The sequence below is a fragment of the Lagenorhynchus albirostris genome, chromosome 5 (assembly GCF_949774975.1).
Source record: "Lagenorhynchus albirostris chromosome 5, mLagAlb1.1, whole genome shotgun sequence".
Lineage (NCBI taxonomy): Eukaryota > Metazoa > Chordata > Mammalia > Artiodactyla > Delphinidae > Lagenorhynchus > Lagenorhynchus albirostris.
This window is the reverse complement of record NC_083099.1, coordinates 110927241-110952533: the sequence shown is the minus strand read 5'-3', so window position 1 is coordinate 110952533 and position 25293 is coordinate 110927241. Positions and strand designations below refer to the sequence as shown.

The following is a 25293-nucleotide window of genomic DNA, read 5'->3' as shown; positions in this document are numbered from 1 at the left end:
ATCTCTTTCCAGAAAAGGATATGAGCTCTAGCAATAATGGCTTCCATAAGTCAGGATTTTCTGACTGAAGCTTAGGCCTCCGAACATATCACAATTTCAGCAGGCTAACTGGATATTCTGTACCAGAAATCATTTTGTGAAAAGCAATGTTGAATCAGGCCAGACTCTAAGCCTTGATGAGATGAGAGTCTATGATCTTAATAAAAGAAAATGCTCAGCTTCTATTAGCTCTGTTAACCCTAAAATAGGTTATAAGACATCACACAAAATATAGAAATTCATTTCATTTTTTAAATGTTTTGTTCAAACAAGAATGGATATAATTTCTTTCATTTTACCTTGAAGCTGCAAAGAAGCTTGTGATTTGGTAACCAAAACTGGCATAGTAAGCATGTTCCATGATCGCCATCATCTGAATGCAATTGTATCCTGTATAAGCAAAGGTCAAATAGAGATTAAGAGCCACATTTTTAAAAAGTAATGAAAACAATATATAAACACAGCATCCTGTTCAAAAGGCATTACATTTTACATATAATCTAGAAGATTTGGTCATTTTGAAAAGTTCTACTACTTTAACATCTTTGCTTGTCTGACCTTCTAACATAAAATCAGACAGTTAGTTCTTGAGGGTTATAGTCTAGCTATTTGAAATGTCTTCATTTTAATAAGTAATAAGTGATATGCAAATATACTTAATTTGGCTTTAGAATATTAAAGATGGCAATCTGCATATGCTAAACTTCAGTTGCACTTGTAATATTCATATCGAAGATTGTGAAAGCCAAATAAAAGTAACTGATTGCAGGCCATGTACTTTTAATTTCACCTTTTTCTTTATATTTCTCTTTTTTCTAACATAAGATATACCATACCATTGAATCCATTTTTCTACAAGGTAGCTTTTATAAAGCCAGCATTAATGCTTCCATTTTCCACTGTTTCTAGAACCTATAAAATTACTCCACAGTCATTCATGGGCACACATGTGTGCGCACGTGCACACACACACACACATGTATACACACACACGTACACCCACATACATCCTTCCTTTCTCTATCTGAAAATGTTTTGCTTTAACACTAAATAAATTGACTCAAATGAACTGACTCAAAAAGATAGGTATGTATTTTTAAAAATCCTTAACACAAATATATTTATTAATGTGTTTTTAATGTAAGCAAATAATCAGAGTAGAAGAAACTTTGGTCTTTTAAAAAACTAAAAAAATCATTTTCTTCAAAGTAAAATACAGTAAAATTTTCAAATATGATTTAATTGCCTTCTGCAACATGCAAAGAAAATATTCCTATTCTGTTCTCAAAGTCTAATTCATGTCAATATAATTTCTTGTGCACATATTTTAGTACATAATTAATATTGGAACAATTACGATTCACGTTCAGAACTGAGGATTTGTAAGTTTAAAGGATAACATAAACTCCATGATTCAGAATCTGTTGAAAAGTTATTACCGTTGGCTTTACTACTAAAAAAAGAAACAAATTAACTCTATCAGGCCTGGTAGAAATATGTATATAAACTACTGCTCAATAATATAAACCAAGTATAATACTTAGTCACAAAATACAGAGTTTGTAGTTTATTTCTCTATTATGTAATCAATATTATTCTTCTGACCAAGTAACAATTTATAGCTTTTATTATACATTTTATGTCATTAACCATTCCTAAACTTACTTATGGTCAGAGTACTGGGCTAGGTAATTCAAACATAAAGATGAATAAGAAAATCCTTGTTCTGCTGAAACTTCTGCAAGATCCAGGTCATAAACAATTTATTACAGTATGAAATGAGAGACCATCTCAAGTATAACAATATTAATATAATATTTATTAAATATAATTTATATTAAATTATCCAAACATTTAATTAATTTTGGTTTCTGGAAACTGACCTCATCATCTCAGGTAATCAAGATCCCTATATAACTAAAAATTTCAACCATGAGAAACTTTTCCTCTAGCCAAAATGTGGACTGCCTACCAGAAGCAGACTAATTAAATGTAGTTTATCTTCCTGCCTAGCCACTGTAGCAGGTGTTAATATGCTGAGAAATGATAAAAAGCATTACCTATAAAAAGAAAATAACAGATCTAAAGCATTCTGAATCAATAATTCAGCAGTACACTATTCACTCTCCTGCTTGTTCCCATGAAGACAGGGTTTGTGTCATTAGAGTCCAATACAAACACCTAGACCAATGTGACTCACACAGAAAGATGCACCACAAATATCTGTCTAATAAGTCATCCAGACAGGAGCTATATATACAATGACTCTGAAACAAAATGAGTTCTAGTCACCTTACAAATGTAAGATTTTTTTCCCTAACAGACTTAAATGAACAGGCTATAACCAGTGACCACTTAAATTGATAAGAATTCTCTCCTGTAGGGCTTCCCTGGTGGTGCAGTGGTTTAGAGTCCGCCTGCCGATGCAGGGGACACGCGTTCGTGCCCTGGTCTGGGAAGATCCCACATGCCACGGAGTGGCTGGGCCCATGAGCCATGGCCCCTGAGCCTGCATGTCCGGAGCCTGTGCTCCACAACTGGAGAGGCCACAACAGTGAGAGGCCCACGTACCGCAAAAACAAAACAAAACAAAACTCTCCTGTAGAAAAGTAATTATGCTTACATATTTATCTATAATTTTGGAAGTCATCATTTCACATTAAAATTGAAATTGGAATAATATCTTGAATTCTTATGTTCTATCTTATTCCATTTCTCTTTTCTATGCTATCACTATTACAGGGCAATTTGAGAAGCCTAAAATAACATGCATTTCTATTACATATTTAATCTCTTAACACAATAAAAGAGACACTTGTAATTAGCTTCTCTAGTAAGAGAACAGACTCATTAAAATTTTATCTGAATAAAAATCAGAGTTATTACTTACCAAGGTCTTTGATTCTTGGTAGTATATTGCATGTAAAATGTTTATAAGAAGCTATTTTTCCTTCATAGGAAGAAATTCCCACATGAGATTCATAAATTCGTAGACCTCTTGGCTTCTTTGGTTTGGAATGCTTAAACTACAGAATATTAAAATTACATATAGAATTAAGCCAAAAATGCAGGTATGACACTAACAGATTAAGCATGTTAAATGAAATGATGAATTAACTCAGTCAAACACTTTGAAACTACTTTCACGTATAAAAGGCACTGGCTGCCTCCATTAAACTTTCTTTTGAAAAAAAAAATCCTTTTTAGGATCATGGTAATAGACTTATTTGAAAAGAGTAGTCATGCGATGGCTCATGCCTTATCACTGAGTGAAGATGTATTTTGAGCCTAAGCCTTAGAGAAAACATAAGAACTGTGAAATGCATACATAATTATTAAATGCAAAGCATTTATCAACAAGCTTCGATAACTTAAAGGACAGAAAAGTGAGCTCCAAGATACCTATAACTCTTATCAATAAGACAGGCTTAAAAAATTACCCTGATTAATACATTCATGAGATGTCTTGACTATTCGTTGTTCCTAAGGACACTGATCCTGCTTCAAGTCCATGACAGTGAGAAATATTACACCACTGGAGAGTCTTTGATTAATCAGAAATTGTAGTTAAAATTTTTAAAAATCAGTATCCCTTATAGGTCAGTACATAGAGATTTAGTGTTCTTCCCCCGCCCACAACTTCAGAAACACACGATAAAACAAAAACTCACTTTTATATTTTATTGGCTACAGATGATGGACATATATATATATATATATAGCAAATGAGTACATTATGATGTAAAATATTAAACCGGTGGTGAAGAGAGAAGTTGAACATTACAATAAAAGTTATAAAAGTAAAAATTAATTTTCCTAGCAATATTGGAACATGCATTTATTTAAAGAGTTGTTGTTCTCACTTTATATGGGTGTTCTGGATCCCAGTGTATCCAATCATAATTCACATTATCACTGTCACGAGTCACGTACTTTGCCCACGGTGAAATACGATACAAGATCTCTCCACTTTTACTCCTAATAACAACCTAAAAAGAAAACAAGATATTATTGCCTTAAAATACTTTCAAAACTCTAAGATAACGCATGATACTCTATGAGCACTGTGACAAGTAAGAAAAGGAGGAATGATCTTAAGAACCGAAACTGCCTTCCAGATGTGTGACCTTAAGGATGTTTAAATTCTATGGACCTTGCTCTCCTCATCTGCCATGGTATATGATCCCTAAAGTCATTTCCAGCTTGAATATTTTATGATTCTCTGGCAATTTTCATCATTGCCAACCAACCATTATAGTAGTTAATTAAAGCATACAGTAGATAGGAAAAAGACATGAATATTATTGGAAGCTACCGTCAATAAATCAATCAACAGAAGGAATTGATCCTAGTATATTTTTTAAAAAGTCATGAGTTATATCACCATCTCTTCCTTTTCCTTTTCATAGCAATTAATGATAACATGGGTTTTGACTAATAACTGTATTATAATACACACAAACACACACACTACCCTACAAACATTTTCCACTTCTCAATTTCTTCTACACCTTATTCCAAGTATGCTTTACCATATGAAACCAAACATTTTCCTTTTTAACCATTTGTTCCTATATTTGCCAATAGTATCACTATTGCTATCAGTATAAAAAATAACAATAAAAATGCAAGGCTTCCCTGGTGGCGCAGTGGTTGACAGTCCGCCTGCCGATGCAGGGGACATGGGTTCGTGCCCCGGTCCGGGAAGATCCCACATGCCGTAGAGCGGCTGGGCCCGTGAGCCATGGCCGCTGAGCCTGCGTATCCGGAGCCTGTGCTCCGCAGCGGGAGAGAGGCCACAACAGTGAGAGGCCCGCGTACCGCAAAAAAAAAAAAAAAAAAAAAAAAAAAAAAAAAAAAAATGCAAAGGCAACTTTTATGGAATCCACAAGTTTAGACTTAGCACTGAATAGAGGGCTTTGAATTTATCAGCATGGTTAAATAGTGAACAGAGCTTCCAGGTATAGCGTTTTAAAGTTTTTTTTTTTAAATTAATTAAACCTTCTAAGAGTAGGTAGAGTGTGACAAAAAATGTTCAGATCAGTAGCTGATCTGAATGCTGAATGATCAATATGCTCTCAGCATTGAGAAAGAATATATTCTTTGGTCTCCTTTAATAGAGAAAAGCTCAGTATGCATAATTCTTGGTCATTAAATATTTGTAGAATGTTTTATAGTTTAGAAAGGGCTTTCATAGTCATATCTCACTTGATTCCAGAGAATCTTTTTTTTTTTTTTTGCTGTACGCGGGCCTCTCACTGCTGTGGCCTCTCGCGCTGCAGAGCACAGGCTCCGGACGCGCGGGCTCAGCGGCCATGGCTCATGGGCCCAGCCGCTCCGCGGCATGTGGGATCTTCCCGGACCGGGACACAAACGCGTGTCCCCTGCATCGGCAGGCGGACTCTCAACCACTGAGCCACCAGGGAAGCCCCCAGAGAATCTTTATAACCCAAATATTAAGTGAGTAGCCAGAAGTCCCAAAGTCACCAACTGGCAGAACCAAAAGCTAAGCAGAGCTTCTGATACTCACTTCCTTTTTCTTAACAGGCTTTAATGGCACTTCCTTCATATACAGAAAAAGAATAAATCATGATTTAAGGAGGAGGGGACAGGTGAGTGGTGAAAAGGAACATCTAACTTACATGAGCTCAATTCTATCTCCTTAGTTGTGCCTCCCACTTATTAAAGCCCATCACAACTAAGTGTTTCTATTATTCAAATAGTAATCACAAAACATGAATGAATAGGATCAACCCAGTCCCGGAGTATTTTATCCCCCAAAATATGTCCCTTAAGTCACATAACTTTCTAGTATAATACACACAGTGATATATTCGAGAAAAGGCTTTTTATTCACTCATCAACCCAGGACAGGTAATGGGGAAATAAAATACCAGAAATCAGTTTTCAATGGATAGCACCCTGCCTAATCCATCCACCTATCTTTTCTCTTTTTTGCAAATGGCTCTACAACCCCTCCAAAGGATGATCATGAACCAGTAAGTATTTTTCAAGGTGTCTGCTGGCAGAGAGAATATTTGAAACTTTAAGCAAAGAACATGAAGAATTTCCTTATGCTGAATATAATTTCCACATTCTTTGGAACATTAACTTATTTATCTTGCTGTACACATGAATGTCTTCAGAGGGTACTGAGTGATGGAAGTTGGAAGGAACAGTCCTTCTATGGGTCTTTCTCACTCCTACATGTTTTGCTGGGTACAGCAAGAATATAAGGTCCTACTGATGACAGAGGCCATTTCTCAGAGTTGTGATTGTAGCAAGCAACCCTGAGGAATGAGATAATGTCTCCCTTGAAGACAATGGACAGCTTTCCTTACTGCTTGCTATAAAAGAAATCATTCCCCAAGGTAAATAGTCCTCACCTATGAGGCAAACTAGCTGTGTGCATAGCATCTATCTAGACCCTATAGTGTCACCCCTATAAGACTTAGAAAGCAAGGAGAACTAATACAAGTATGATGCACATCCTGTGCCATGAGTAATAAAGTCATTTATCTCGGACTCAGGAGTCCTGTGTTTTCAGCCAGAATCCACGAAACAGTAACAGGTTAACTTATGAGCTTGAAGGTACGGCAAAATCAAATCCTACACCTGACAATGGATGACTTACTCATTTCGAATGACTTCAATATTTTTGTTACCAAAAGTTCTATTTCTTCATTTCTATTAGTGTTTTATATTAGACATTTTTGTTCATCATTTTTATTAATTTTGCTTCTTGGGGTGGAAACTTTTAATTATCTAATTCCTTCCTTTTTTCTTAGCAATAAAATCAGAGCCTGGATCCTTGAATGATACGTAAAACAAAGCTTCCCACCACATCTAGAACACTTCACTGTAATCATTACATAAATGGTAAATTCACTTCTCTATTCTTTAGGCTCCTGAATTTTGAATGTATTTTTGCTATAGCAGTTTAGCTTTTACTAATAAACACACTTGCCAACAGTACCCACCTTACCTCACCTTTGATTTACTGTTCCTAAGTTGCTGTGATAACAAATAAGAGTATTATAGTAAATCTAAATAACCCAAAATTGAGAGACCTTCCAATGAGTAAAAAATATAACCTTCTGGACTAAATTTTGCTCCTGAAACGTTTTAGGGGGGAGAAAGGGGAGAGATGAGTGTACTTACTGAATTTGTGCTCTCTTGAGTTCAGATTCAGATTTTTTAGATAAAACTTTATATCATTTAATTTACAACCTCAAAATAGAACATGTTATATAGCAAATTGAAAAGAAAGCTCTAGCTTGATTGATCTTTCAATGATAGTAAGTCTAATAGCTGATGGGTAGAAGAATTCACTTGGTACTAGCAAACTGAAAGTCTCATACACTACTAGTATGAGTATAAAATAGTATGAACATTCTAAATAGCAATTTGGCAATATGATCAAAAATTCAAAAAAAAGTAATTCTCAATGACTCAGCAATTCTAATTATAGATGTTTGCCCTGTAGAAATAATAATAGAAGTGCCCAAAGAACTATATTCTTATCTATTAATCTTAGTGTTACTTTTATTAGCAAAAAGTGAATGACTGAATAGTGTATGCTTGTTAAAAATTATACCACTGAATTATATTGAAGGTTGCAAGAAAATTCTTTCAAGTTATAAAAAAGAATGTATTGCATCTTCCTAATGTACATATATACAAATGGTTGCCTATGGATAGAGAAATTATTAATAGCTTTTATTTTCCAGTTGTATCTTTCTATATTGTTATCAATTCATTTCACTTGTAGAGCTTCTATAAATCAGAAAAAAAATAAGTATTCTGATAAGGATTGCAAATAGATGAGTTATACAATTGTGTACATATTTGTGGACCTGTGCTACCAAGTTCCATATATATGTGTGTATATACATACACTTTAAATATATTGACACAGTGTTAAACATAAAACTTTAAAAAGTATATTAGGGAATTCCCTGGTGGTCCAGTGGTTAGGACTCCATGCTTTCACTGCTGAAGGCTCAGGTTCAATACCTGGCAAGGGAACTCAGATCCCACAAGTCGTGCGGCCAAAAAAACTAAAAAGTATATTAATATCACCACATATCACTCCAATAAAAAATATATATAAAATCACTTTAAAGAAATATACTAATGAAAATAATATCATGATGAACTTTTGTAGGGCAAATTGATAATTTGTATAATTATAACATTTTATAACATGGTAAAAATGTCATTAGGCTCCTTTTCTAATGAGCCAAATTATCTCTTTGACTTATGGGAGGTTAACATCAAAAGACATTATTAAATTAAATAAAGAAGTGAATAAAATAAACCTCTACCTGTGCAAAAGTCAAATTGACTTAGTGAACTGTATGAAGTCAAATTTTATTTAGAAAATGACATTTAAAACTCAAATATACAATATAAGAAACAGTTTGGTAAAATAGTGAAGACCTAAAAAATTGTGTTTGTGTGTGTATATTCATTCAATCTAGGAATATCTTTTGAAATGGTTCTTGTCAAAGACTATTGTTCCTTTGGACCAAAAAATCACTGAGATAAGACGCTCCTCAGGTGGCCAACAATTTTATATGAAAACAGTGGATGTGTTCAGCTGGTTAGAAGTGGTAGGATACTCTGGAAAATGGTATTGCATGTAACTCTGGGTTTCAAGACTGAACGTGTAGAAGACGAAGAGAAAAGGCACAGATATTGAAAAATATAATTTGATTTGCCCAGATTATACTACCAAAATCACAACAACATGCTATGAAGGAAAAAAATTATTAATGAAGATAACTATTTAGTAGGGTACAGGTCAAAATAAATAAGCAATAAAAGTGATTTCTAATTTATGAAGCAATGTTATATCCTCCTCTTTTAAATTACCTCTAATTTATATAATAATATCTAACGTAATTGATACTGTATGTAATATGTATATAAGTATATAATATGTAAAATATATAATTGATATTATATACATATTTTTTAAACAATGGGTACAGTCATACCAACATGCAACGCTAAATATCAGTATTCTGTTGTGTGTGTTTAAAATGTGACAAAAAATATGTGTGTGTATATAGAGAAAGAAATACATACGTATAGAACGTATAATACTTTTAAGTAATTTTTAGAAGTGAGTGGGACAAAAATAAAACAGAGCATTAGAAAAAGTAATCACAAGTTTATAATTAAGTAGAAAAATAAGTGATATTCCAGAGGAGAATCTGATGGTTCTACCAATGACCAGAATCCTGAAGAAATAAATATGTGCTTTTAATATTTACAATTAACATAGCATAAACATTATTTTTAATGCATAGATATAAATATTAAAACTTTAAAATACCTTAATATAATTTAAAAAGAAGTTCTTAAATCTCATTTTAATTCAACTAAAATTTTATGACTAACCTTTGTTAAAAACTAGGACATAGGGCTTCCCTGGTGGCGCAGTGGTTGAGAGTCCGCCTGCCGATGCAGGGGACACGGGTTCGTGCCCCGGTCCGGGAAGATCCCACATGCCACGGAGCGGCTGGGCCCATGAGCCATGGCCACTGAGACTGCGCGTCCAGAGCCTGTGCTCCACAACGGGAGAGGTCACAGCAGTGAGAGGCCCACGTACCGCAAAAAACAAAACAAAACAAAACAAAAGGACATAGGGAATTCGCTGGTGGTCCAGTGGTTAGGACTCCATGCTTCCACTGCAGGGGGAACTAAGATCTCGCATGACACAGCACAGCCCAAAAAATTTAAAAATTAAAAAAAAAAAATAGGACGTACGAGTATAAATTTTTTTCAGTTTTGTTTGTTTGTTATCCTTGCTTGGGCCAATTTTAAGATTCAGTAAGGTTACTTAAGAAAGAATCTCTTTATCATTTTGAGAGGCTGAAAAATGGCCTCTCATTTCATATGTTCATATCCTGCTTCTCTAGAATCTGTGAATGATAATTTATATAGCAAAAAATGGGTCTTTGCAGATGTAATTAAAGTAAAGATCTTAAAATGGAAAGATTGTTCAGATTTTCCAGGAGGGCAATCACATATATCCTTATAAGAAGGAGGCTGAGGGATATTCTACACATAGACAGGACAGAAAAAAGCAATGTAACCAAAGAGGCAAAGACTGGAGTGATGCAGACACTAGCCAAGGAATGTCAGCAGCCACCAGAAGCTGGAAATAGAAAGGAACAGATTTTCCCCAGATGGAGTATGTTTCTGCCAACACCTTGATTTCAGCCCAGTGATACCAATTTTTAACTTCTGGCTTCCAAAACTGCGACAGAAAAAATTTCTGTTGTTTAAAAGACACCAAATCTGTGCAACCACCATAGGAAACGATATAGAAATAAAGAAAAAAAATGGAGGCAATCACTCTACTAAGAATAAAATGTAATGTACTTAAATTTAGTTAAATCTTGTCAGTGTCAGAAAGAGTTGAAAAAGTTATCTTAATGAGTAGTCTCAATAACACATTTTATCTCTTATTAACTTCCTACTCCCAAAAAGTAGACCAACATATACCAATGCATTTCAGTGACCTTCATTAAACAAAGTAAGTCCTTGACAATTCTCAGGAAAAGCAAACTCATTCAGAATAAACGTTGCTGAGCTTCAGAACTGATAGGAGGGCCTTCAAAAAAGTGAATTTGTAATACGCAGTTTTTACTGCTAGCCTACTCTCATGTAATTATTTTCAGGGGTTGAACAAAAAAGAGTCAGTCTTTACATGATGCAAATAAAAGTTCTGAATTTTCCATAAGGAGAAGCTAAGGAGCTATTTTTTCTACCTAATACCTGATGTCCATCAGCAGAAGAATGGATAAAGAAGATGTGGTACGTATATACAATGGAATATTACTCAGCCATAAAAAGGAACAAACTTGCGCAATTTGCAGAGACATGAACAGACCTGGAGACTGTCATACAGAGTGAAGTAAGTCAGAAAGAGAAAAACAAACATCGTATAATATCACTTATATGTAGAATCTAGAAAAACGATACAGATGAACTTATTTGCAAAGCAGAAATAGACACAGATGTAGAGAATGGATGTTTGGCTACCAGCAGGGAAAGGGAGGTGGGATGAACTGGGAGAATGGGATTGACATATATACACTACTATGTATAAAATTGATAACTAATGAGAACCCACTGTATTGCACAGGAAACTATATGCAGTGCTCTGTGGTGACGTAAATGGGAAGGAAATCCAAAAAAGAGGGGATATATGTATACATATAGCTGACTCACTTTGCTTCACAGCAGAAACTAACACAACATTGCAAAACAACTAAACTCCAATAAAAATTAATTTTAAAAAACAGAGATGGGGTTATTTAAATAAATAGATGATCAGTTGTCAATAATAATACTAATTTTTCATTCTGCATTTTCTAATTAGGAATATCAGAAACACTATCTGATATTAAAAGGCTATTTATTTCATTGTGAACTTGAGTTTATATTTCAATTAATGAGAAAAGAAAACCAAGAAACCAATAAAAGTATCATGGCAGTTTTCTAATAATAATAAGGTCCTGATATACGAATGACCACTTTGTGGATATACTTTCTTAAAACTACATATAATTGATCGGTAAAATTATATAAACTGGGGTTATATATGAGCTATAATTGACATTACCATTATTTAGATATTGAGCCTGCTATAGTAACCAAATAAAATTACTCTGTCTCTTGAAAATTTTTAAATTTCGTTTAATTTTTTCTAGATATTAAAGTTCATACATTTTGGAGGTCTCCATCTTTGTTTCATAATCTACTTCATAATTTTCAATTAAACAAACAACCTGACACAAGCCATGTGCATATAAAGTTATCATAAAAAGTTGTCACATCCTGGTGATGTCCTTTACATCTACAACGTTCAGGGATTGAGGGAAGTGAAAAAGAGATTAAGTGATTAGATTAAGCCCCCTAAGCTCTTTGGATACTGGACACTATCCAAAAGAAGAGAAAGAAAAGGCAATATCCTTGCTAGTAGCTTGATGAAGAAAAGAAACAAATCAGTTGAACTTCAAAAGCAATAACCTATTGATGAAAAAAAAAATAACCTATTGATGAATTTTCACTGGCTCCCATTATTTTTGCTTTGTATAAAATTTCTTATTTTAAAACATGCCATCACAATTCAGGTTTTTTTTTTTCTTTAATAAGAAATTTTCCAAGGTTAAATCCTAAAACAACAGCTTGATTAGGAAGAGTTAAAGGATTTCACTAACAAAAACGAAGCCACTAATTAAAGAAAAAAAACTTTCCTTACAAGAAAAGATTAAGTATACTAGCTATGAAAAATAAATTTGTAACATGACAAAAAGTATCATACCAAATTATATCAAACTTTTGCATAAAGGACACCAATGTATGGAATAAAAAGAGATTAATTTTGAGGTATAGTACTCATGGCTACTTTACTCCTGATTTAACAACAATAAGAATTACAGAGATATAAACATTCACTTCTGTAATACTTACACAAGGGAGAGAAAAAACTGCAGAATATTGCCAAAAAGAAATTAATGAAGATCAGTAGCTGCTTCTTCTAAAAGCAGGTCCTTATTTAGAATGATTTAGAGAGACAGATGCTCCTGTACCTATAAAAAGCAGTATTACTCCCATAGGGTTCCATCCCAGTTCCCCAACCTTCTAGTCTAGTTAAGAAGTATTAAAACTATAATATTTTTCTGTTTCTGTCTTTTGACTGAGGAAAATCTTTAACGAAATAAAGAAACAACTAAGTAGAACTGATAAAGTGTTTGCTTCATTTCAAGTACATTACCTGAACAAAAATCTTATAAAGTGAGGTCACTACAAAAAGACAAAATCCAAAGGGATTATGTGAGATTTAGGATGCAGGCATTGAAAATGATATCCCTGAGCAAGTGAGAATAACTACTCCTAAGTGAAAAGAATAGGAACAATGCTGAAATGTTGTAATCAGGTAAAGATTGATTAGGTGTCTTAGATGAGAAAACAGATGAATTACACATGATATAAAAATATAGGATTTAAACTTCCAAGATATTGGAAGATCAATATAGTAATAAAAGAAAAAAGCTATGAAAAGGGGGAAAAATCAGTGAGTTTTCATTACTGAAGAAGTGTGCTTCAAAGAGACTCATCCATGTGCAGTGAAGGCTAGAATTCTATTAAGTAAATAGAGTTATGATCTGGTATAACACCAACAAAAAAAATCTTAAAAAGTATTTTTAGAAGCGCTAGATGGGAGAGGTACTATCATAAGATGAGTTAAAACTCTCTTTAAAATATTTCATTAGGTATAATTATAAAAGTCTATATGGTGATAAATTGAATCATTTGAAAAAAAGAATATGATTCTTAAGCAATCACTCTAAGTGCCATTGCAATGAAGTAAAATATAAAATGTGAGGGCTGGGGAGAAATAATTTACCTCTTAAGGGAAATGTAGAGAAATTCCAGGAACTAGATACAGAATATGTAATTCTAAAAAATCATAAGATCTTTTGCGAAAACATGTAATTATATATTTAATATACATTGAGATTATCTCTAAGAATGTAATTGACAACTATTAAATAAAGAAAACAGTTAATAATGAAAAGAATTCAGAGTTACACTTAAATATTCTTTATAAATTAAGGTTTCATAATACAGAGTGCAACACTATCACTCTTTTCTTCCACAAACGTCACATATTTCTCCAGGTGCAGGTGGTATTAGGGGAAGAACTACAAATAGGTATGTATGAATTAGGAAACACATAGTACACACATCATATGAGAAATTGATTAGGCAGACAGTATAATGGGAAATAGAACATGACTACATGTGAGATATGAAACTCAACATATGCATTTGGATAATTTCTTGTTAACTGATAGACAGTGACAATGGGAAGAAGTAGTGGTAAATAATAGGAGTCTTCACAATAGAGCTATTTACTTTAAACCTTCGTAGCTGAAGTGTATTTAAATTATTAAACATAGATATTTCCATCTTACGTAGATAGCGAAGGCACAGAACAGCAAATGAACTTGGTGATCTCCAAGTGTGACAAGCTCTCTGGAGAAGCAGGGAAACTTCTCTGACAGTGCAGTCAATAAAGCACACAGGTCAGGGAATTACCCACCTGACTTCTGCATAAGGCTCAGAGAATAACCATGTGCTGAGGTGCAGTGACCTATGGTTCACTGTTTTCAAATATGTACATATATATTTCATAAAATAAATATTATATATAATATATATGTGTATGTATATATGTTACACACACACACACACACACACACACACACACACACACACACACACACACACACACATATATATCCATGAGACTTTTTTTTTTCCAATCGGGGGCATACTGAGTCACTTGGGGAAATTCATAGCTTATTGGCATATTTGAAAGATGTTAAGATGAACAGACTGAAGAGTGAAAAAACAGAAAACAAACCTTAAATTGAAGAGGGTTAAAATTCATATTGACATTTAACACACACTTAACTGTGCTACTCAATAAAAGAATTCAGCTTAAATGTAAATACTTAAATCATAAAAGATTATATAGTATGTACTTTATCACAAGAAAAAGGTCCTGTAGGCATACCATTATTCATTATTATTTGAATTCATTATTATTACTTGGCCAAAGTGCAAATACTTCTATTAAATATAACCAAAAATAATACCCATCTAACAGTCACAAAATGTAATTTTCTTCCTTTTTCTGGCACAGCATTAAAAGATCAAATACTAAACAAAAGCTCTCTTTTAAAAAAAATTAATGCCTACATAATTTAGAAGAAAAAAGCATGAAATACTTTTGTTAAAAAAAATACTCCTAAAGAAAAATGAAAGTGTTCAATTCTCCAGATTTTATAATCATATTTAAAATCTACTATGCCCACACTGAAGGACAAAGGAAGACTGTAAAATAAATGCAAGATATTTCACAGTACATGGATATAAGAAAGAGAGTCTGCCAATACATTTAAAGTATTTCTAGAATCAATGTTCACATAAAGAGTGCAATATTTATGGACAGTCTAATCTTCTAGATACCTGTGATTCACTTCAATAAGCACTAAAACAGAAAGAGAAAAAGAATATGTTTTATAGTTATCTTTCTAAAATGTATTATACATTCCCTTGTGACCTTAACAGAGGGAATTAAACACTTGTAGAAACTGATTTGTATATGCTGAACTGTGACATGGTTGGAATATGAACATTTCCCCCTGAATTCAGTAAAGAGAATATTAGACTTTTATATGTGTCTTTGACAGCAGTTTTCAACTCTGGATGTGCAATGAGAACCACCTGAGGAATATTTTAAAATAAAGATGCCCGAGTCCTATTTCTATCCACTATCACCACCCTACCTGTCACCCTTGATTCTGATTCTGTGAGCTGCAGTCTAGTAGCTTAGGAGATAAAAGCTAGACCTGAGAAAGCAAAAGACAAAGTAGCTACAGGGACCAGTGCTCCAATAATAAAGAATAGATTTTTATTTTTAAGAAGTTATCATGCAGGAAAGAAAACTAACATTAAAGTTACAGGGACTGTATTTTCTAAACCTTGATAATAATAAAAACCTTTGCAAAAGACAAGGCATATTTTGCAATAAAATTTATCTCAATCTCTACTTTGAATTTTTAATTTATTTCTTATACAGTAATAATTTATAATTTGCTTTCATTCTTCCTAGTCTAATCTCCCTAATTACTCTCAAACAATCATTCTGTAAACTTTCAATCATGAAAGGCAACCAAGCTAGCTCAAAATTTATTCATTTGTGGTCCTGAGTACACCCATGAATGTCCTCACTGATTTACTTATCAAAAATTTTCCCCTGCACTTAAGAAGGCCTCATAAAAGAGTATGGTGAATCTATTCAAGTTTCTGATCTTACCCTATAGTTTAACCCATCATTTAAAATATTTCACAATTTCTATGCTATATATCACATAAATCATTTTGCAAAACAATATTTATCATGGCTACTTTAAATGCCATTACTAAAATTGGATGATTGTCTTTTCAATACTATGTTCTTAGGAATTCCATTTATAACCTTTATTGCAAAGCTGTAGATGATATTGGCTCTTCAGTCAGTCAAACCACTTTCTGGCATTTCTTCCTATTATAGAAAGGATGGAAAGTTTAAAGTCACATTTTTCACACCCCCTTGCAGCTAGGTTTCTGCATCTATTAGAGGCACCCATGCAAGATCTGGAAGGAAGAAACTAGTACTTCAGTTAAATCATATGGAGATCAATCTTTTTTGCCTAAGAACCCTGAATGATGCTTAATCTAACAAAATGGCATTATCTCCATATGCATGAGCAGTAGAAAACTCAAAAGATGATTGACATGCCACAATTAATCAGCTCACATGCTCAATTTCCATTTGTACTTCCCTATATATAATTACATATACATTCAGAATCAGCTTTTTCATGAGAAATAATCACAAAAAAGTGTTTACCTGGGAAAATTCTTTTCATTCTACATTTGGTTTCAAACTAAAATTTTAAATTTTATAAGCAGAGTTGATATGATTATCATGCAAAAAGAAACAGATGTTGGCAATACATAGGAATCCTCAGAGGAAATAAAGAAAATGTTGGGGGTGGGTGGAGGATAATTTGAAACTAAACTGGCATTTGAAGCAGTACTCATCATAAAAAATACGAGAAAGATGCTTTGCCCTAAAGTAGGACATCATTTGAAAAGAACACACCAAATTTGGATTATGAGATATTGCAGAGGCAAAGTAAGTTTGAAAAATGAAACGGAAAAGCAGGCTCATATAAGGAAAAGTTGGAGGTAGAACCTGGAAAGTGGAGGCCTAAAGAACTGGAGGAGAATGGACCAGATTTCAAGATTAGATGGGTGAAAATAGAAAACTCCTAAGAGGTGTCTAAAAAGTACCAGCACTGTGAAAACAAATAGTTATAGGTATGCCAAAACCTGGGCCTAAAATGACCAAAAAAAAAAAAAAAAGCTTTGAAAAGAAAAAGAAAGCACCTACAGGATTAATTCTTCAGATGTTAGAATTACTTTTGATAGAATTATTAATTTAAAAATGAGTTCATGTCTCAGGAACAAATGGAAAGGATTGATGCTCAGCTGAGAAACAACTGTTTATGACACAGCTTATCGTTGCTCTAAGAAAAGACCATGCCTACAGAATAGCTTATAACTGCTTTAATCAACCAAATACTTATTAAAGTTTGGGATTGACATGTACACACTTCTATATTTAAAACAGATAACCAACAAGGACCCACTGTAGAGCACAAGGAACTTTGCTCAGTACTCTGTAATAACCTAAATGGGAAAAGAATTTGAAAAAGAATAGATACAGGCATACATAATACTGAATCACTTTGCTGCACAACTGAAACTAGCACAACGTTGTTAATCAACTACACTCCAATATAAAATGAGAAATTTTTTTAGAAGTACCCACAGTAAAATTACCTATTTGTTTCAAGATTTACAAGTGAGTAAGGTGTACTTTCATGTTTAACTTACAGATTCATTTGTAAGAATGATGAAAATATTTGCATGAACAGAGGTTTGCAAAAATCACCCACTAATTAGCAGTGCAAGACATCATGGATTATTATTTCATTATCATCTCTTCAAACCTCTCAACATAACTGTTGAGAGTCACATAAATGTGACTTCTTAAATTAATGAAATAGAATTAATTTGTCATAATAAACTAACAATATTTAGCATAATGATAGAGAAAATCCAGTTTAATACAAATATGCATATGTCAATGACATTGTTACTTCCAAAGGCAACAAAAGCCATTACCTGTATATTCTTCAATTCATACTATTTCATTAAATTCTGATTTGTATATGAAATAAAGCCTATTCTGAGAGTTAAATTCAGAGGCAGTTCACAACCATGTTTCATAATAGTAATATATATATTTATATATACACACATATATGAACATGTATTGTTGTATGAGCTCCATTTAGATTCCATAGGCTGAAGTAGTATTTTCAATCTCTTAGAAAAGCTGATTAAATAATTAAGTTCTAAAAGTAATTTATGAAAATTAAACAAACAAATGAAAACTATCAAATTGATGTTAGACATGAGACTTTTTAAAGTAAAAGAACCTATTTTGACTCTTGCAAACCTTTTTTTAAATAACATTTATATAGTCATCTTGGGATATGGTAATGATTAACTGAAAATCTTTAAATCCAAAGTACTTCTTCAGAGTCTGTAGACAAAGTTACAAAGGATTACACAATGAAATCTAAGACCATGTCCAGCAAGATACTGAACACCACTGAACAATTTACAGGTAAATTTAGAGCATTTTTAAGGCTCAGCTGCAAACAGCAAGAGGGTAGAAAACAAAAATGCTATTCTAAACAATGGTAGTAAAGGCAGAACCCTGATCTTAATATCTCAAGAAAGCACAAAATTATTATAAAATTACTTTCATTATGAAAAGAAACAGATTTGTGTGATATCCATTAAGTACATTAATATGATTTTACTTTTTATAATAGTTATGCCAAGGTAGAATGCTTAGTCAGAGTAAATATCAATTTCTAGCTTATGTATATATCAGTCTATATGAGTATGGAGTTTATTTAAGTAAGTCAAACAATAATGTACTTTTTGAGATTTGCATGATATATTGAGTGGGGGAAAAAAAGGAAATTGAGAACCAGCAGGCATAGAATAATCACATTTTTATTATTTTTTCTTAAATAGCATATAAATACAGAGAGGCAGAGAGATAAGGAGAAATACAGTCTATCAATGCCTAGAAACAGATCAGGAAGAATACTCACAAAAACTAAAACAGTGGATGGTAGGAGGGAGAGCTAGGCTGTTATTTTGAGAAATGCTACTTTGCTGTTTTCTTTCCATATTTCTTAATTGTTTTAAGTCCTGTTTTTTAAAATACATTATAAATCATGTTTAATAATTACAAAGAAAAGTAAAAATAACTCTTCTTTAAATAAAAATGAAAGCATTTCAAATATCAAAATAAAGTTTTCCTGGGTTGCAACTCATATCATACGACCTGTACTGAGTTCTTAAGCCTCAACAAATATATATGTGCATAGGTATATGGAAGTTTAATGTTTTTATTAATGTTCTAAAATTCCAAAGGAAAACCACTCCAAAGAAAAATGTTCTTTTTACATTTATATGCTCAAGAAATTATGTAAACTGAAAATCTATAAAGAATAATTTATCTTAATCAAAATGCCATGCCTCGGCTTTCCAAAAGAGGGAGCTATAACTCCACTGCCACAAATGTATCAGTTGGATACATAAGTCATATATTCAAACACAATTTATTGAGTTACTGACATAAAATAATTTTTAGAAAAATAACTTAAATTATGTGTTTATTTTAGCCTTATGATTTTAATTGCCTAAAGAGCACAGTAAAATCTATGAAAAATATCATGATCCACAATAATAAAATGGAAGCTGCTCCAACTCTTTTATGGATCTCTCAACTGGAGAATAAAAATATGACAGAAGTCTCACAATGTTTAGATTTTGAAAAAAAACAGATTCAGAGACCACAGATGTTATGGTTACTAAAAACTGTGGTTCTGATTATTATATGAAAATAAGATTTAGTATTGTTCAAAAAAAAAACCTAGAGACAGAATGCTACCCATTTCCTGCAGTGATTATTAAAAATAGGAATATTAAATATTGTACCTGGGAGCTTCCTATTGAAAACAATGTTTACAAAACTGACTTTATAAATTAAATCAAATCTTTAAAAATGCATTGCATCTTTTGGAAAAAAATAAGAATATAATCTAGTTTCTAAATTAAGAAAGAGAAAATTAATCAATGGATTAAAAAGCTCAAAGCAAAAGAAATATTTGTGCTGTATTATGACCAAAGAAAATACACGAATGACAAAAGGGGAGACATCAGCATCGAATCCAAGAAATGAATTCAACTTGATAAAGCAATGGTATCACTCTCTGGACAAGTATATTGTAAAAAGAATGCAAAACTGCTCTAGGTTAAATACATACACATATACATTTAAATATAAAATGCAAGCAAGCAAAAACAGTTGAAAACATGGCACCTATTTATTCAGGATTCTATTTACCATGTTTATTTTATCTACTCTCTATGTAATTACATTTAAAAATAGATGGTTTGTTTCTATTAATCAGCATGTGGCCAAATCACCAAGTTTCCACACATTTAAAATAAAGTTTGATTGAGCTGATTAACTACAGTTCTCCCAACTTCAACATAAGTCAATATATCGCAGAGGATAAAATAGAAGGTAAACTTCACAGTTTGATTATTGTTTCAGTCATTTATGACATCGAACAAGATACTTAATCTAGCCAACATCCACTTTCTTCAGCTAAAACTGGGAATAATGATAGTATCTATACCTCACAGGACTGTTAAGCAAGGGTTAAAATAGAACAAGCTGTTAAGCAAATAAAATGCTTAAAATAGTACCTTTAATATACTGAACACTCAAAATAATAATTTTTTAATTCAAACTGAAATGCTCTAAAAATTTAAACTCATAAAAGAACAATAGTATCCCTGGAAGACTATTCATAGTCATGAAAAATACTGCAAATAAAAACATCTCTCTTGATAATGTTTTCTTATTTATACCTTAAGCAAGTAACAGATCATTTATTTTGCGACAAGCATTAAGGAGCTGGTATTTTGTAGGCTCAGATCTTACTAACATGAAGAGATGCATAATCTTGGGTAAGCTATAACTTCCTTAAAATTTAATTTTCTGAACTAAAACAAGAATATTGGACAAGGATGATCTAGAAGTTTCCTTCTTGCTTGCAAACTCAAGGATGTTGATTATGAAAACAACATTGTGTGTATGGGTACATACGTTTACAAATATGTACAAATAGAGACACAGAGAGAACAGGATAACAGAGAATAATAAAAAAAACCAGCATACGTTAAGTTCTGAGGCTATGTGAAAATTGATGTTCAATCATAATGTTATTTCAACAAGGAAGGAACTTCTAAGCCATTTTGAAGAAGGAAATGGATTTGGAAAGGCAGAATACAGAAAATGGGACATTCTAGGAAGTGAATGGAATAAAGTAGATATCCAGAGGTGGAAAAAACAAATTCAAGGAGAGTAACAAAACCCGATTCTAGAGGATTACGTGAATCTCCAAATAAAAAACAGGCACACTGAAGAGAAGAAAGTTTAAAACAACAACAATTATTCGATTAATAAAGAAAATAGAAACGCCACACTGAGGAGTTTAGGATTAACAGCTAAAAAAGTGCCAAGTACAAGATAAAAATAATAATGATTTACATCATTAGATCATTTTCATCCTTTAAATGTATCTTCATGAAGTCATTAGTTGTGACATATAAAATATATATGTGTATATATTGAACAAGTAAACTGAGGAACCAAGAAAGAAAATCAGTGAACTAATTACTAATGGTTAAACTATAACCCAAAACACCTGACCCCTGGCCCAATGCTATTTCTATGAGGCCAGTGAATTCCAAATTCACCCACCAAATCATCAGGAGCTGTTTAAAAGCACAGAGCACTATTTCTGTGATGGCGATACAAAGCTATCTTTGAAAACTACTGTCTTGTGTGGTGGAAATGCCACAGCAGTAATTTAGACAAAAGGCAACACAGGTCTGAGCTACCAATGAAAATAATAATATTCAAGAAATCCTACAGAGGTAGACTCAGCTAAATTTCTCAACTGAATGTGAAGGTAATAGAGACAAAAGTAAAAGAACTATAAATTTACAGGAGACCAGAGGATGGCAGATGCTTTGAGAGTGGTAAATAAGCTGGAAGTTTACACTGGTTTGCAAATGAGAAAATGAGCTTCGATTCCTCATATTAAATGTCAGTTGTACACTCGGATCTTGTCAGATTTTGAGATTCACACATATAACTGAAAGATATATGTATTTTTTTGCAATATGTTCAGAGATTTTTTTCTGTTAAAATTAAACAACTTAAAAACTACATATGATATCTGAGTGTATATATATGAATATATTTTATGTTTATATGAAGGTCTACCTTCCCTCATGCCCCAAGCCCAAGCCCACAAGAACACAGGCACTGTTGAAACGCAGAGCTAAAAGTTAAACTATATTGATTTCATCATTTATTTTTCTAGGAAAATAAAAATCTTATTTTAAACTAATTAGGCCAGTAAAACTACCAATGTCCTTAATTTCAAATATTTGTTACCTTCAAAGTTTAGTGTAATTTAAATTATTATCCTTCAAGTAAGTCTAGTAGAAGCTCTCTCTTCATAAATAAGGAAGGATCATTTATAAACAATATAAAACACTTAGTCTAAGAAAAGCAAATATTTGCTTGGTAGTATACAATTTATGAATGTGAATTACCCTGTAATAAGGCTAAAACATATTAAAGGTATGGATCCTTTTGCAAAGGAATCTCTCTTTCAGAATACATTCCCATTACCCATTAGCCTAAGAAATTTGTTTTATCTGTATATTACTTATAAATTATGATAAATTAAAATATGTTTTAGGAAAATTTCAGTGTAGTGTGTTTGAGCAATTACATGAAACACAAAATAAGTGTACTAAGCGGTAAGTCTGTATAACTTCAAGAGTTATAAGCAGAAACAGCCAAATTTGTTCCTGTGACTTGTTGGAGTTCACTGAAAAGACTATGGGAATTGTGTTCACCAAAATATGAAAGACTCGCTTGGTTAACAGATGGACAAAAACGTGTGAAATATGAGAACAGTATCTAAGTTCATTCCGGTGCTCACAGTTTAATACATTTCCTATGATATGTGTTTTTCACATTGATTAGATCTTATTGATTATTCACAGATAGTCCTTGTATTTGATTAGTCTCAAAACAACTAACTTTTCTTATTTCCAACAGTTCCTTTCTTCATTAAGCATTCTCTATCCATCTTCACTGTGGTAGTTTCATTTTGGCTGACAATCTCCTTGATCTCTCTCATAACATTTCATTAAGATTTCTTTTAATGTTGTACAGAGATTTTATACATAGTTCCAAGATTCTTAAAATGTAAACTTTGAGTTAAAATCAATGTTCAAAAGCACATAAAATTCTTTACATAAATAAGTGCTGGGCAAAGCACACACTTTCTATAAACACTCTAGTGAATTTTCAGACATTGGTGGAGTAATCCCATGAACACACCAGCTGAATCTCAGGAAACAGAGCATTTTGTAGGGAGGGAGATAATGCTGATTTACAGACTCATCAGATACTGGCTTATTATGCAAATTTATAAAATATTTGGCCTGTGCTCACGAAGTCTACAAAGATGTGAGAATTAAAGGCTAAATAAACATGGCCTCTGCACATATGCATGGAAAAGAAAATAGTTGAGATTACAGAGCATTAACTAAGTACCAGACATTGTTGTGAGTGCTTTTACCCTCCCATCAATTCTAGGGGGTAAGTATGATTATTATTCCCAGTTTAGAAGAAGCTACTGAGGTAAGAGAATGATTAGCCAAAGTTCACGACATTAGCAGGTGTTGGAAACAGCAAGTGAACACAGGTAGTCTGGTTGGAGTCCATGCTTGTATTTATTATGCTATTATCACCAGTCAAGGGAACATGGAGATACATATCCTCTGAAATATAAGTAGTATCGGCACCAACATAATGTCAAAGCCATCTAATAGGCAGAGTGCACAGGAGTAATGTTACGTGGTATCAAGTACATATTAGATATTCAAGTGAGACATGGTACTGCACTGAATAGTGTTATTGGGCAGTACACTCAAAGGAGTTTTGTTCTATCAGATGTATTATGAGAGAACAAAAATTTAAATAATGAAATATGTACTGTGAGAGAATAAAAACAATCATTATATTTCTTATTTATTTTAAATATGAAAAATCAGAAAGATGAAATCTATTTGAGTACTCTTTCTTTGAAATTTTTTGAAATGTATTAGATTATTTTTTTTTAATACAGACTGGGGGATAGTCAAAAGGCTCAGCTATGTAACTTACTCAAAGCCATAAACGGCATATAATGAACTTATATATTCCAAAGTCTTTTTTATCCAACTCACTATACAAAACAATTTTTCATGACACCCAGCTAACAAGTTAGTAGATGGACTCTAAAATTTGTAAACATTTACAATAGCCAAGACATGGAAGCAACCTAAATGTCCATCGACAGAGGAGTACGTAAAGAAGATGTGGTACATATATACAATAGAATATTACTTAGCCATAAAAAAGAATGAAATAATGCCATCTGCAGCAACATGGATGGACCTAGAGATTGTCATACTGAGTGAAGTAAGTCAGACAAAGAGAGATATCACATGATAACACTTATACGCAGATCTAAAAAGAAATGATACAAATGAACATATTTACAAAACAGAAACAGACTCACAGACTTAGAGAATGAACTTATGGTTACCAGTGGTGGGGGCTGTGGGGAAGGGTGGAGGGAAGGGATAGTTAGGGAGTGGGGATCGACATGTACTCACTGCTATATTTAAAACGTATAACAAATAAGAACCTACTGTATAGCACAGGGAACTCTGCTCAATGTTATGTGGCAGCCTGGATGGGAGGGGAGTCTGGGGGAGAATGGATACATGTATATGTATGGTTGAGTCGCTTTGCTGTGCACCTGAAACTATCACAACATTGTTAATTGGCTATACTCCAATATAAAATAAAAAGTTAAAAAAAATAAAATTAGTAAACATTGACATGGTTATTCCAACTTCATCTCCAATGCTTTGCATCTAAGAAAATTGCTGTAGCAGGACTCCTAGAACTGACTTAATATAAAGTGACTACATGAATTCATATATCCTAATCTTGTATTGGGGTAGAAGGGCTGAGAAAGGTCTCCATGACTTATTTCTCTGCTCAGCAAAGTAAAATATAAAGTCTTGTTCAAGTACCCCTTTATTGCACCTGGCCCATATTCTTCCTTGTTAGAATTAAAACAGCCGTATAAACATGTACTTGCAAGGGACCTCCTCAAGATCTACAAATTAAAACAAAACAAAACAAAACAAACAAAACAAGGAATGAAAAGAAAAAGAAACAAGATTTGAGGACACAGTTTTGTTTTTTAAAGCATTATCAACTAATGGATGTACTAAGCAATAACAGAGTCCTCTGAACTGTTCTCAAATTATAGTCCCTGAACCAGCAACACTGGCATCATCTGGGAACTT

The 25293-nt window shown here is 32.8% G+C and overlaps 1 protein-coding gene across 1 annotated transcript in view; it reads right to left on the bottom strand.

Annotated features, from left to right (window-relative positions):
• The window catches only part of GBE1 (1,4-alpha-glucan branching enzyme 1), a 290929-nt gene that overhangs the window by 147321 nt on the left and 118315 nt on the right, over nucleotides 1-25293 (bottom strand). Inside the window, exons 4-6 of the mRNA XM_060150750.1 lie at nucleotides 3903-4028; nucleotides 2930-3065; nucleotides 339-429 (exon numbers count right to left, since the gene is read on the bottom strand). Of these exons, the coding sequence (XP_060006733.1) occupies nucleotides 339-429; nucleotides 2930-3065; nucleotides 3903-4028 (353 nt within the window). The remainder of the gene's footprint in view (nucleotides 1-338; nucleotides 430-2929; nucleotides 3066-3902; nucleotides 4029-25293) is intronic.